General features: G+C 38.5%; 1 protein-coding gene across 15 annotated transcripts in view; it reads left to right on the top strand.

Moving 5' to 3' along the window:
* LARP4B (La ribonucleoprotein 4B) overlaps positions 1–13,823 on the top strand; it is a 91,346-nt gene that overhangs the window by 26,371 nt on the left and 51,152 nt on the right. For 7 of the 15 annotated variants that reach the window (XM_070500966.1, XM_070500971.1, XM_044761884.2 and 4 more), the window contains exons 2-3: positions 1,274–1,408; positions 2,098–2,157. In XM_070500966.1, coding sequence (XP_070357067.1) covers positions 1,328–1,408; positions 2,098–2,157 — 141 coding nt within the window. In that variant the 5' untranslated portion in view covers positions 1,274–1,327. Of the gene's footprint in view, positions 1–1,273; positions 1,409–2,097; positions 2,158–6,400; positions 13,676–13,823 lie in introns of those variants that run through there. The other 8 variants (XM_014856246.3, XM_014856248.3, XM_014856250.3 and 5 more) reach the window with 2 other exon arrangements.

Raw genomic sequence — 13,823 nt, forward strand, 5'->3', positions numbered from 1 at the left:
TGAGAATCTTAAAAATCTACAAGCTAATAGTAGTACAAGCATCTACAGTACTGCCTTCTGTGATTTGTCAGTCTGAGTGTCATTCTACATCTTTATTTTCTGGATTTGATGGTTTTGTGAGAATTGATGTTGGTTTCTATTACAATGTAATAACATATTTGTCATTCATCTTACATTTTGGAAAACATTGACCTGTGTGAAAGTGACTTAATTTGTTTCAAGTATTTCTTCTCTATTAGTTTCTGTTTCCAAACCTGTCTTCAGCATTTTAGTGATGTTGTCCTTTTGTGATTGATGATACACTTGACAATTGGAGGAGATCAGATTATTTCTTTAGCAAAGGTTTTGAGAATTTATCATAAGCAGGTTATTGAGAATAGGGAGCACCATCATAGAAACTAAAAATCTACGTTCTTACCTAGTGAGACAAAAATAGTTAACTTTTAAATTTCTTTATGTAGCACTTGGATACGGTGTGTTTCAGAAGAGCCTGAAAAAGATAACTGGATTAAATTGAGTTCTTTCCCTCGTGGTGAAGCAGCGTAGCTTGCAGTGAACAGAGGGAGCGCCTGAAGTCAGGCCGGAGTGTCCGGGAACCCCAGTTCTGACGCTTGTAATATGAAATCATGAAAACTGTCGTCCTTGATGAACCAGAGTTACTTCTTAAGCCGTTTGGGAAAAGCAAATGAGATATTCTATGTAAAGTTCAGTGTCTAGCTGTTGAGTTGAGCAAATGCTTTGCAGAGGTTCCTTTGCAGTGCTATGCCACTGTATTCAGATTGTTTTCAGTTTCTGTGGTTCAGGATTGTACCAGGGCTTCCTTTTTAACTAGTTACTGTTTATTTCTCCTGATAACTGTTGTCCTGGAACAAGATGAAATTAATGGGACTGGTCAAAAGTATATATATAAATTTGGGATTTATCAAATCCCCAGTTGGAGTTGTATTAGTTATGTAATTTTCTGTTTTTAAAAAATGAGTTACTGGGCATAAATGGGTTTCTATGTGTTAGCACATGGTTTCTGAGTCTTACAATGTTATCATGGTCACCAAATTAGTGTAAAGAAGAAATTTACTTATTGAAAAAACAAGTATTTCTTAGGTAAGTAAGGTGTAAATTATGGGCAGATTTCTTTAAACTAGTTAGACTCCAGAGGAATAAACACGTGTCTTGGAAAACTTGAGGATTTTGAAACTTCTTAGTAATTTTACTTTAAGAATCAGTTATATTCTGCACTTCAAGTTACCAATTTACTGTCTTTGTCGCTTTACAGCATCCTCCGGTTAACATTAAACTTCTCCCAGTGGAGCCACAAAGTAAACAGCTCATGACTTCTGATCAGGACGCTAAGGTCGTGGCTGAACCTCAGGGCCAGCGAGTCCAGGAAGGGAAAGACGGCGCTCATCTGGTAAGTGTGCGTCTGAGGCCAGGATTGGCTCGGTGCACCTCTCTTCTCTCCTTCTGGTGACAGATTCGACATTGGACTTAATAAATAGATCAAAATAATGACACTTGCATATCCTATGACCTAAATTATAGGTGCTGTATTGTGAATAAATTTATGGGTGGCTTAGTAGAGGAAACTGTGAGTACCAGGTGATGGAGAAAACAAACAGCAGTTATAGCTCTAGATGCTTAAAGCTTTGGGTTTTAGATCACCAAGAAACATGCAGTGATTTATAAATACTTTAATAACAGTAGAGCTGTTGTGGTATATATTTAAAGAGTTAATTAGGACTATATTATAAGTTTTTCATTTTGAGTACTTTCATTTATTGTAAGAGTTTATCATGTCAAGCAGTATATTTAAAGTTCCTAAATGGCTTTGGGAAATGTAGATTTTTGTAATTTTTCCCATTGACTATAATTTTCCCTATAAGACTATAAGAATTTTACTTATGGTTTTCAGTCAGAGTTTCAAAATATTTTATATTTCAAGGCTGCTACATCAGTCTGGTCTGAATATCTCGCTGGATTTCTTTGTCATGTAAAAATGTGCTTTTCTTAGTGGCTTTTGTTTTGCTAAATGACAAATATAGTTTGAAAATGTTTCTTTACGTTGCAGTGATGGTGTGTTTGATGTTTTCAATTTTACAGATGAATGGTCCCATATCTCAAAGCACTTCTCAGACAAGTTCCATCCCAGCTTTGAGTCAGGTAATTCAGGTCTGAGATTAATCACAGCCAAGGCTCACAGATGTCTCCTTATTTTAATGTAAAAAAATTAGAAAATGTTGATGTTTCCCAGAAAGGGCTGGGAGGACTGAGCTGGGTACAGTAGACGTCAGTACTGCATGTCCTCTCCTGGCTTCTGTGTGTGGTATGCGTCTGGTTCCACGGATGGCGGTGTGCCTGGTGTATTAATTTAAGGTCAGATATTCATCACAGTGTTTTTAATGGTTCATTGATTATCTGTTGTCTGTCTATGATTAGCTTTACGTTTTGATAGCCTGTGTTCTTTAAAGCACACAAGTCATAGTAAGCATTTACTAAGCAAATTAGTTTCACATTTTAGTTGAGATTAATGAAAGAATAAGGAGATAGAGACCATTGGTTTTTAAAGCCTGCTTTGTACCATTGTTCATGCGAATGGCAGGTGCATTTGGAGCCACTGCGAATTTAGCTTGGCAGTCTTCTAAGTGATCTTCTAAACCTCACAAAATTTAAAAAGTAAACCTTTTTTTATTAAAGTAAAATTTTAAAGTAATCTTACAAAATTTATAGTAAACCTTATCTATTCCCTCAGATTATAAGCAGTTAATGTAGAAATTAAAGGAGGGGATTGGATTGTTGATCTACTTTAATAAGGTAGAATTTTAAAAAGTGAAAGACTTCTCCAAACTGTTATATTTTATTGTTGTTATTCAATTAAGTATGTATTTTTTTGTATATTGTATTTTACGTTGATATTTTTAAAAATGAATTTTATAATATTTTAAGTAAAACCCAAATATAAGACCTCTAGTAGTCCAAGAGGGAAATTATACAGAAATCATTGAGAGATTTTAAAAAAGTTGGGGGGGGACACAAATCTCCCTCTTCCCCATGGTTGATTTGCAGTCCAACATAACTTTCAAATGTCTTTAAAACCTTTTGCAAGACATAAAACTAGATTTTGGATTCTATGTGGTTTTTAAGAATTATTTTGTGAGATTTGAGATAATACTTATCTAGAAAAGAAGTGAAACACCTGAGCCAGAATTCAGTATTTCATTTCTGTGGAGAAATAATTTGCAACTAGTATTGCCTACACGTGCTAAGAGTCGTTTTTTTTTTTTTTTTTTTTTTAAAGATTTTATTTTTTCCTTTTTCTCCCCAAAGCCCCCCAGTACATAGTTGTGTATTCTTCGTTGTGGGTTCCTCTAGTTGTGGCATGTGGGACGCTGCCTCAGCGTGGTCTGACGAGCAGTGCCATGTCTGCGCCCAGGATTCGAACCGTCGAAACACTGGGCCGCCTGCAGCGGAGCGCGCGAACTTAACCACTCGGCCACGGGGCCAGCCCCTAAGAGTCGTTTTTTTTTAAGAGTTAACATCCTATAACAGAGTATCATCTGGTGAGTTCTTGGTCCAGGCCTGCTAATCAGTACCCCTGGTGTCCCTTGGGCAGATCACATCTCTGATAACAGGTTTTATAAAATGTGGATATACTATTTAACATTTTTACAGGGTTTTGCACACTTTAGGTTTTCATAGGATCATTAAATACTAGAGCTGGAAGGTACCGTTAAGAGACCGTCTGGGCTCACAACGTGTGTCATTTAAAACTTTATTTAAAACTAACTTAAGCATCCTTACAGAAAATAAAAGTCTTGTTAAAGTGTACACACATTTTTGTGTAGTTGTAATCAATATATACGTATTTTAACTCATTTTTTCCCACATAGCATGCTTTCGCCTATATGTCATCTTGTACTTGCCCTGTAGTATTTTCTTTATTTTGATATGCCATTATTTCTTTAGCCATTTGGTTTTGGGGGGCATTTAAAGTGTTTATTTTTTTTCCTGCTATTATAAATGGCATTGCTCTGAACATTTTTCTGACTGGCATTACTCATGGCACACCTAAGTGCGTAGACAGCTTACTTTGTTTAGTGGCTCTGAGTGTTGATGCTCAGTAGTCAGCAGTTGTTAGGATTGGTAAGTGAGTATGCTTAGCAGTCTGGTTTAGGAACCAGTCTCTCTAAGGTCTAGTCTTCCCCCAAGGGTGGATGCAGTGTGAGTAGGAGGAGAGTCACCATAGAGATGTCCAAATGTTTGAATAATTCAGGAGCAGTTTGCATTTATCCAGTGATACATCAGTCATATTTATTATACAGCTCCCTGCCCCCCCAAAAAAAACTTAGTGAGTAATAACTATTTACAAGCCTCGCCAATCAGTGAGCACCAAAAAGTGATCTTAACTAGAGGAAACTGAGACCTGAACAGGCTTAAGTAATTTCCCCCAAGATTACTCAACTAGAAAGTGGCAGGACCAGTATTTGAACCCAGCAACTTGCCTTCAGAGTCCAAACTCAAGATGAGATACTTCATCTTTGGCATCTGTTATTTCATTTAAAAGGAGAAACAACAAACAGAAAATAATACCAAAACCAAAACCCAGCTCTTGTCAGCCATTTGCTGACGATTTGCATTGTCGCCGAGTGGTTGAAATTAATTTGAGATAAAGCTGGAGGATTTTAGGTGAGGAATAGTATGACATATTATAGGAACATTATTTTGACCTCATTATATTAAGAGAATGGATTGTAACGAGTCAAGAATGGAAGCAATGAAATTTAGAAACTATCAGGTAATGAAGGTGAGAAATGATTGTGGCTTAGACTAGGATTGAATGAATTTCAAATTGATTTTGGAGGTGGATTCAACCACACCTTTTTGTAGATTGGTTGTAGAGATTGGGGCGAGGGAAAGATAAATCAAGCATAGCTGAGCAACTTGATGGATGATGGTTTCATTTATTTTGAGATGGAAAACAATGGAGAAGTAAAGGTTTGTGGAGGGACTGTCCACCTGGTAGAAATTCAGGCAAGCAGCGAAGTGGGCGGGTGGGACCCATTGGACCTCAGTGGAGAGGTTAGAGCCTGGGATGTAAATCTGAAATAAAGAAATAGATGTTTTTCTGTATTTATTATGTAGAAAAGACTATTAAAACTACTGTTATATATGGGGATTAGGGGTAAGCAGTTAAAAAGTAACTGAGTTACCATTTAGTATAAAATTTTTTTCCCCTCTGTAACTTTCTGCCCACCATTAAGGTTTTTATATCCTTCAAGAGCATTCTCAGCTATAACTGATATCTTCATTGATTCATCTTTTTCCTAGTCACCTGTAATACTTCCTATATGTATATTGATTAAAATTTATTTAAGAAATTATATTCATGTTATTTTTCTGAATGTTTCAAATTATAAGTTTTATCTTGGGAGTTTTAAGACCCATAAGGGCAAGAACTATGTAATGTAGCTCATTGATAATTCTCTGCAAGGCATACTTTACTTAAATTGGAAAGAAGTTTCATTAATATCAACATGGTATAATTGATAGTTTAGTCATTCATCCTAAAAACTTTATATATATCATATATATGTGATTTTATATATATTCTATGTATATGTATGTGTATGTATGTGTATATATACATTTTATATATATCATGTATATTATATATATATATATCTCTTTGTGGTTACCATGGGGATTACATATAACATCCAAAAGTTATAATTATCTAATTTAAATTGATGCCTGCTTAACCTCAGGAGCACACAAAAGCTCTACTCCTATAAAGTTCTCCACCCCTGGTGTCACAAGTTACATCTTTATTATTTTATGTGCAATAACGTAGGTTTATAATTATTTTTATGCATTTGCCTTTTAAATCCTGTAGAAAACAAAAAGTGAAGCTGTAAATAAAAATTCCAATGCTGGCTTTTATAATTGTATATTTACCTTTATCAGAGAGTTTTATTTCTTCATACAGCTTTGAGTTACTGTCTCATGTCCTTTCATTTCAACTTGAAAGCCTCCCTTTAGCATTTCTTGCAGGACAGATCTAGCAGTAATGAACTCCTTCAGCTTTTGTTTATCTGGGAATGTCTTAATTTCTCCTTCATTTTTGAAAGACAGTTTTGCTAGATAAAGAATTCCCAACTGACAGTTTTTTCTTAGAGTGTTTAATTATACCATCCCACCACCTTCTAGCCTGCAGGGTTTCTAATGATAAATTGGCTGATATTCTTATTGAGGATCTCGTGTACTTGACAGTCATTTTTTTCTTAGACCTTTCAAGATTTTTTTTTGTCTTTTGACAGTTTGATTATGATGTGTCTTCGTGTCTGTTTCTTTGGGTGTATCGCACTTGAGTTTGTTGAGCTCTTAGATTTGTAAATGCATGTATTTCATCAAATTTGGGAAGTTTTCGGCCATTATCTCTTCAAAGATTCTTTTTTCCCCTTCCTCTCTTCTTCTGGGCCTCCCATAATGTATATATTGGTCTACTTGATGATGTCCCTCAAGTCCATTAGTCTCTGTTCACTTTTCTCTGTTCTTTTTCCTTCTTCTCAGACTCGATAATTTCAGTAGTCCTATCTTCAAATTTGCCGATTCTTTCTTCTACCTGTCCAAGTCTGTTTTTGAAACTCTCTAGTGAATTTTTCAATTCAGTTATTGTGCTTTTCAGCCCCAGATTATTTCTCCTTGATTGTTGTTTATAATTCCCGTCTCTTCATTGATATTCTGTTCGTATATCATGTTCCTGGTTAACTTCAGTTTCTGTCCATGTTTTCCTTAGCTCTTTGAGCATATTTAAGATGATTGTTTTAAAGTCTTTGTCTAGTAAGTCCCATGTCTGAGCTTTCTCATGGACTAATTTGGTTCATTTGAATGAGCCGTATTTTCCTGTTTCTTTGTATGCCTTGTGATTTTTTTTGTTGTTTTTGAAAGTTTGGCATTTGATTATAATGTAACTCTGGAAATCAGATTCTCTTCTTACCCAAGGTTTGTTATTTGTTGATATTGTTGAAGGCTCTAGTAGTCTCAATATTTTGAGACTTTTCCAAACTATTTTTGTAAAGACTGTTCCTTGTCATATGTGTTCACTGAAGTCTCTTCCTTTAGCCTATGTTCAGCTAATGTTTTGACAGAGATTTCCTTGAATGCCACAAACTGAAATAGACAGTCAGCCAAAAAAACCCCCAAAGAACAAGAGAGAGTACCACTGCCTCTCCCAGTCTTTGTAGACTGGCTGTTTGCTGGGGTAGTCCCTTGCCGATTGGCTCAGCTTGCTCAGAGACCAGAGATCAGCCTGAGGTGAAAGCCTAACATCTTCTGAAGACTTTTTTGAGCATACATCTTGCCTGGATGTGGCTTTCTGAATTCCCCACGTACTTGGCTGCTTTTGAATATCCTGATTTCCCAGAGTTTCACCCCAGCTTCTTCTCTGGTCTTTAGATGGTTCTTGCATGTCTCCACCTGTCATCTCTGCCCCAGGTGTGTGTGGGTCTGTAGCTCCCTTCTAGCTTTCATGAGCACTGCCTACCGCTTTTCTCTTTGTGTTCTGAACTCTGTGAGATCAGATGAGTGAGTCACTCCTTCAGGTAACCTCCAGCTAGGACAGAACAGATGTACATACTAATTTGCAAGTGCTGTTTACTCTGCTCCCTCTGGTTCCAGGAGGGGATCTGGGACTTGGGCTGCTGCCACCTCAGACCAAGACCACACCATGCCACAGAACGTTCCTGCCACATGGAGGGCAACTGTTTCTTGATTGTGTTTTCTTAGTTGCTGTAAACCTATAATTGTTTTTTAAGAGCTCCTACAGAGTTGGTTCAGAAACTTCTGGTTGTTTTCTTGATATTGCTGTGGGAGAGGAGAGTTTGGAGCTTCCTAGTTCATCATTTTGCTTGACTTATCATAAAGTTTAAATGAAAACATTTTCTGGATTGTCTTTGTTGATTTAAATTGTTCTTCTAATAATATAGAAATACTGATAAGTTCTTAATGCATGTACATGTAATTCTTATACAAATATAAAACATGACTGCCCAAACCTATAAAATGCAAATTAATGACATTCATTTAGTCTAGTGGGTAATGTTTTGCTGAAACTCAAGCTGCTTCACCAAGTACTTGAGGTACTAGTTACTCAGAATTTCTTTACATTTGCCACAACCTAAACTGCTGAATGCCATGTAAATGATTTTCTACTACTTTTGCCACTTTATTTCTGTGGCACACCTTCGTGTCACCTGGCCCTCACTGGGCATGAATGAATTTATGACATTTTAAATCCAACTCTTTTTCAGTAGATTAGGTCAATTTAAGTATTGTCACATGGTACCACTGCACTCTTAAATCTATTTGCAGGCGTGGGCTGGTTATCTTTAAAATTTTGTGTTTGCATCTTTTAATTCTTTCAGAAAGCTTGCAGATTCCCAGGGCACCACAAACTCCAGTTTGAGATAGTTGATGGTACAGACACTAAGACTTGCTGTTAGGATGATTTCCTAGAGGCGTGGGGAGCAACCAGCATGTGGGGTAGGAGACAGTTATTTTGCGGAATTGAGAGGGATGGCCTTAAAAAGGATGTGAGATTTGGTCAGTGGGAAGACCTGATAAATGGCTGAAGCTAAGACAGACTATGCTGGGGTTGGTCAGTTGGGTGTGTTTGGGATGAAATAGAGAAGATAAGGAGGATGGTATTTTAGAATGAGAGGCAGTTATGGTGGTGGGCTGGGGTAGGGTATGAGGACTTTGAAGTGATATTGGGGTTTTATTCTAAGTATTTTACTTAATATCTTCACAACAACTCTTTATGATGGGTACTGGTATTGGCTCCATTTTACAAATGAGAAAACTGAGATCAGGAGGTTAAATAATGTGCCAAAGCTAGACATGTAGTATAGCTTCACACGTAGTATAGCTTACACATGTAGTATAGCTTACACACGTAGGAAAGTGGACTGAGACTCACAGCTAGGGAGATGAGCTCATGAGCCTCCCTCTGTAACTGCTGCTGCGTGTAACTGCAACAGGTGAAGGGTGTGTGTCATCCTGGATGAAGAATTGTTTTCATGTGGATAGTTTACTCTCTTTAGTGATAGAAAGAGCTGTATAACTTGTGAGGTCTTGCACTGTTCTGCTCTCAGTTCTTCATTCTCCTTACCTGTAGAATGGGGTTAATATATCTACCTTGGGTTGTTAGGAGTGTGAATTAAAGTGTGTAACGTAATGAAAATATTTGTGTACTTAAGATTTTGTGGCACATAGTGCCATAGAAAGTTATAATTATCATCATCATTTGCTGCAGTTTCAGTACCTGAACTTAAGTATATTCAGAAGCGTTCCTGTTATCTTCATATTTAAGTAGAATTCGTATACTGCTTTCATAAAATATAAATAAAGCATAAAATATAGTGTTTTATAAAATGGAAGTAGGACTAGCAGGACTAGCCATAACTTGTAGATTAAAGTAGACAGAAAAATGTCTCTCACAGAGGAGTTAACAGGATTATTTTGTTTTTAAATATCGTATCAGAACCACAATAAGAAAAGAATTGCTTATACTGAGAACAATACTTACAGCTGTGGATAAGACCAGACCCATTGTGTGTGTCAGCAGTCCTGGACCACAGTGCCGGGGCTCTTCTTACTACTGCAGGAAGAAAGGGTTTAGGGGCTTTTGAGGGGCTTCCTGGTATTGGACTGGTGGGTGTGGAATTTCTTTCTCTTTTTCTCTTGTTCTGTTCTTTTTCTTAATTAGAATTTTCAGACATCTGCAGAAGTAGAGAGAATAATAAAATGAACCCGTGTACTCATCATGAACTTGAACAATTACCACTCTCACATTTTGCAACTTTTGTTTCATCTTTTCCTCCCCTCTACACGCCCTTTAAAAAGATGTTATATATGTATGTATTTACTACTGCTTTATTTGCTGGGGTGTTTTAAAGCAAATCTCAGACAATGTGCCATTCACCGTAAACATACCAACATGCTTCTCTAACAGACACCAGTTCCAATTGTGCCTAGCACAGTTATTCCTGAACATCCACAGACGTCATTTCTCAAAGGCAGAAAATTAGGTACAACTATAAGTACCTATAAGTTTTAAAGAAAAAATTTTTTATTATTGTTTCCTCTGGGGGGTATACCTGCTAACTTCAGTTGCTGCCATACCATGAAATACAGTTTAGAGAATGCTGAAGCACTAGAGAAAGCGAAAGTGTGAAATTCCTTCTGGCTAGGATAATTTAGTTATTTTTTATTGAGTTTATGAGAATAAGAAAAGTAATACGAAAATTTTTGTTGCTATTCTGACTCCACATGCTATTTGGGTTTCAGTGCGTGGAGTAGGATGGCTGTTAAGCAGGGTCTGTTATGATTAGGATTTTGGATTTGAGTGGCAGGGACATGTGACTGCTGTGCAAGGGGTTATTTTTGGTGTCTGGGTGTCGGCTTCTTGTCAGAAACCATAGAAAGTTAGTGAGATGCACTTGTGGAGGCTGAGAAAACGGCAGGCGTTATGTGAGTTTTTCAAGTTTCGAACATGGGTTGTTGCTTCAGCAAAGAATTAAGTAGTGAAAATGACAATGAAAAAACTGGCCTTTTACAAAAATCTGTGGAGGAGAAGGAACCGGAGAACAAGATAAGTAAAACTTTATCTTCATTATTTGATACCCTTGAAGGTGAGGAGCTTCACAATGTTGGACATGGAGCCAGCGGGGCAGCTGCTGGAGCCAATACACGGACAAGGGCTTGTGCGAGGCCTGGGCACAAACAAGGTCACAGACCAAGACAGTTGTTTAACTCTTTTTCCTCTTCAATGTATAAGTTCTTAACTAGGTATGAAAATTTAGATGAGACTGACAAGAACCCAGATACAGTTGTTATTGAGCAGGATTGTAAAAATGCCTGCGGTACTCGGTGTGTGGGCACTGACAGTAAATGGGGTTTCTCTGAGAGTGTTTGCTCTGAAGATGGCGAGTCTCTTTCCTGTGTCCTGGTGCCTTCCTACCAGGGCATGCGGGAAGTAGCCCTTGTAAATTACGATTTGTGCCGTTGCCCAGCCACCTGTGAAAACTCTGTGATGGAGAAAGAAGTAGCCATAAATGTTCGCATCAGCAGTGATGATGAGAATATCTCTTTAGGTATGTCTGGTAGGGAGACAAAGGATGAAAACCGTATTTGTGTTGATCATAAACGATGTAGGAATTCAAGAGAGAGCGAGTTTTACAGTATTTGTGTTGTAGATGCTGACTGCCTGGATGTTGAAGACGAATTGTGTACTCGGGTATGTGGAGCAGCTGCAGCAGAAGAGAGTCATTCAGCTGTCACCTCTGAGGGGACTCGCAGAGGGGCCTGGCCAGCAGATAACACTGCACAAAGGCCAGGGGAGTTAGAGGCACTGCAGAAAGAGCTGTCCCCAGAGGGCATGCCGGGTGCAAATGAAATGAAGGAAGTCTTTAATGAGAAAACTAAACTTAGTTCTGAGCTTGTGACTGACAGTGACCCACCCTGTAAAGTAAATGCTGATGACACGCAGGCTGAGTCTTTCAGGGCCAGCACTTACACCAGGTTCCCTGAAGATTACACAGAAAGTAATGCATTACCTAACGTCGGCATACTCCCTGAGTTACATATTAACATAGACGTGCTGGAGTCTAGTGTGTGTGCAGTCCCTAAAGAAAGAGAGAGCTGTAGTTCAGAACTAGTAAGTCCGATGGGTGATTCGAATGTTAATTTAGTTAATGACACTTCAAATGTGGAAAAAAATGGTGAGTCTGGGACTGTAACAGCTAGTGTAGATCAGAATTTAAACTCTGAAAAGGAAGGAGAAAATAACTCTGTAAAACCACTAAAAGATAATCATTGTTCCACCTTAGATATTAGCAGATCAGCCAGTAGTCTCCTTTCCATAAATCTGGATAGAATTAATTTAAGTTCAAGAAGATGTATCACTTCATTGAGCTTTGGAAATGAGCATATTCCCATTCATGCTAATTTCCAAGAAACAGCCCCTAACAGAATTGCTGGTTCCGGACCTGAACACCTCCTGGGGCCAGTGATTGAGGAGCAGCACTGGGGGGACTATAGCCTGGAAACTGGGAGCATCCAGCTTTCAAACAAAGGAGAGTCGTTTCTGGAATCTGAAAATAGATCATCTTATCAAGATGAGGATAAAATTAGCATTTTTGAAGATGAAGGTTGTGGTAAGAGGGCTTTTGAATGGAGACCTCCGTGTCAGGTAGATCTCTTTGTAGGTGCTGGGGCCGGCAAGGTCCAGGCACAGATCTGTGATTTAACTCATGCAATGCGGGAAACAGAAGAGGAGAGAATGTTCCAAAGAATAGACACCATGGGACTCAGAAGTTCACAGGAAGCGCCCTCAGATGACGAGTCACTTGATGGCGCCAGATGTCGTAAGAATAACTTTATTTCCTCTGCATTTATTTTCACTTGCACTGAAGAAGAAAGTGAAACAGGCCTGAATTATAAAGCAGAAGGTAAAATGTGTGTGCATAGTTCAGGGAGTGACCTTGACAGATTAGAAAGTGCTGAAAAAGAATCACAAAAAGCTAATCCCAGAGAGAGAAGTAAAAATGATATAGAAAATGTCAAATCAGACTCTAAAACAACCTTTGACTGGGAAACAGATACCCTAAAATGCAAGGCAGCACCCATTCAGGATGTACTGGCTTGTGCTGGTTCTAGGATAACAGAAATCCCTGATTTTGAAACAAATCAAATAGAAAAAAATAATGAAAGCCATAGAGTGAGTGACTACAGATGTGAAGATCTTAATCTTGTACCACCTTTAAACCAAAGTTCGAATTCAGCTGTACAGAGGTCGGAAGTAGAGATTGACTCTGTTAACAGTGATAGAAATCTGGGACTGAAGCAGGTTTTCTCCGAATCAGCCAGAGAAGTTTCTGGTGGCTTTGGTAGTGCGTCGGGGATGAGCGAACCAAAACTAACAGATAAGGAAGAAGAAAAGAGACTTTATTTGGAGAAAGACAGCAGTGATCCCAGCATCGTCGACTGTGTAGGTCCATGTGGGGCAAGCAGACATGCACAGCACTGCACACAAGGAAATGTTGAGCCCACCATTAAAGGACCCACGTTAAACAGTGGAGTGGATTTTCTGGGATGCCCAGAGGTGATTTTTGGAAAAATGGAGTTGTGTGACACTCTTGAGGGGCATTCTTGTTTGGCTGGTGTCGATTCTGCCCTAGTGGACAGATACACAGCTGCTCCTCGTGATATACTGCAGGTAGTTCCTGTCATCCCAGGTGACAGCAGAGAGGACCATGTTTTATCATTCACAGAAGATGCTGTACATATAGCTGAAAACCCCTCAAAAGGGGATTTGCAGAGCTTCCCAGAGAAATTGTACTCCCAGTGTTTGAATGAACTTTCCTGTTACCCGATGGGAGGCTTGTCAAGCCAGATATTTTCCGAAAGACTGGCAAATGGTTGTGGATATCAAGGGGGCTGTCTGTGGACTGGTACTGTTGCAAAAGGCGGGTTAGAAGATGAACAGATGTTCAGTGACGACCTGCGCAGTGAGCGGCAGGACTTAGAGATCACCTTGTTTTGGATGGAAAAGCCCCCTCATCAGCCTCCAGTGGCACAAGATGGTGTTATTTGGGCATGGCAAAACAGAGGTGGACAGTTAGTAAGTATGTTTCATCAGTTTTCATGATTGTGCTGGGATATGCTCATCTCTCATTTTGATTGCTTTTAACTTAACAAAATATTTATTCTAAACAATTGGCACTTGTTTGAATGTTTATATAAGGCTCTGGCTCTGAGTTACTGTGGCG

Source organism: Equus asinus, chromosome 29, assembly GCF_041296235.1.
Source record: "Equus asinus isolate D_3611 breed Donkey chromosome 29, EquAss-T2T_v2, whole genome shotgun sequence".
Classification (NCBI taxonomy): domain Eukaryota; kingdom Metazoa; phylum Chordata; class Mammalia; order Perissodactyla; family Equidae; genus Equus; species Equus asinus.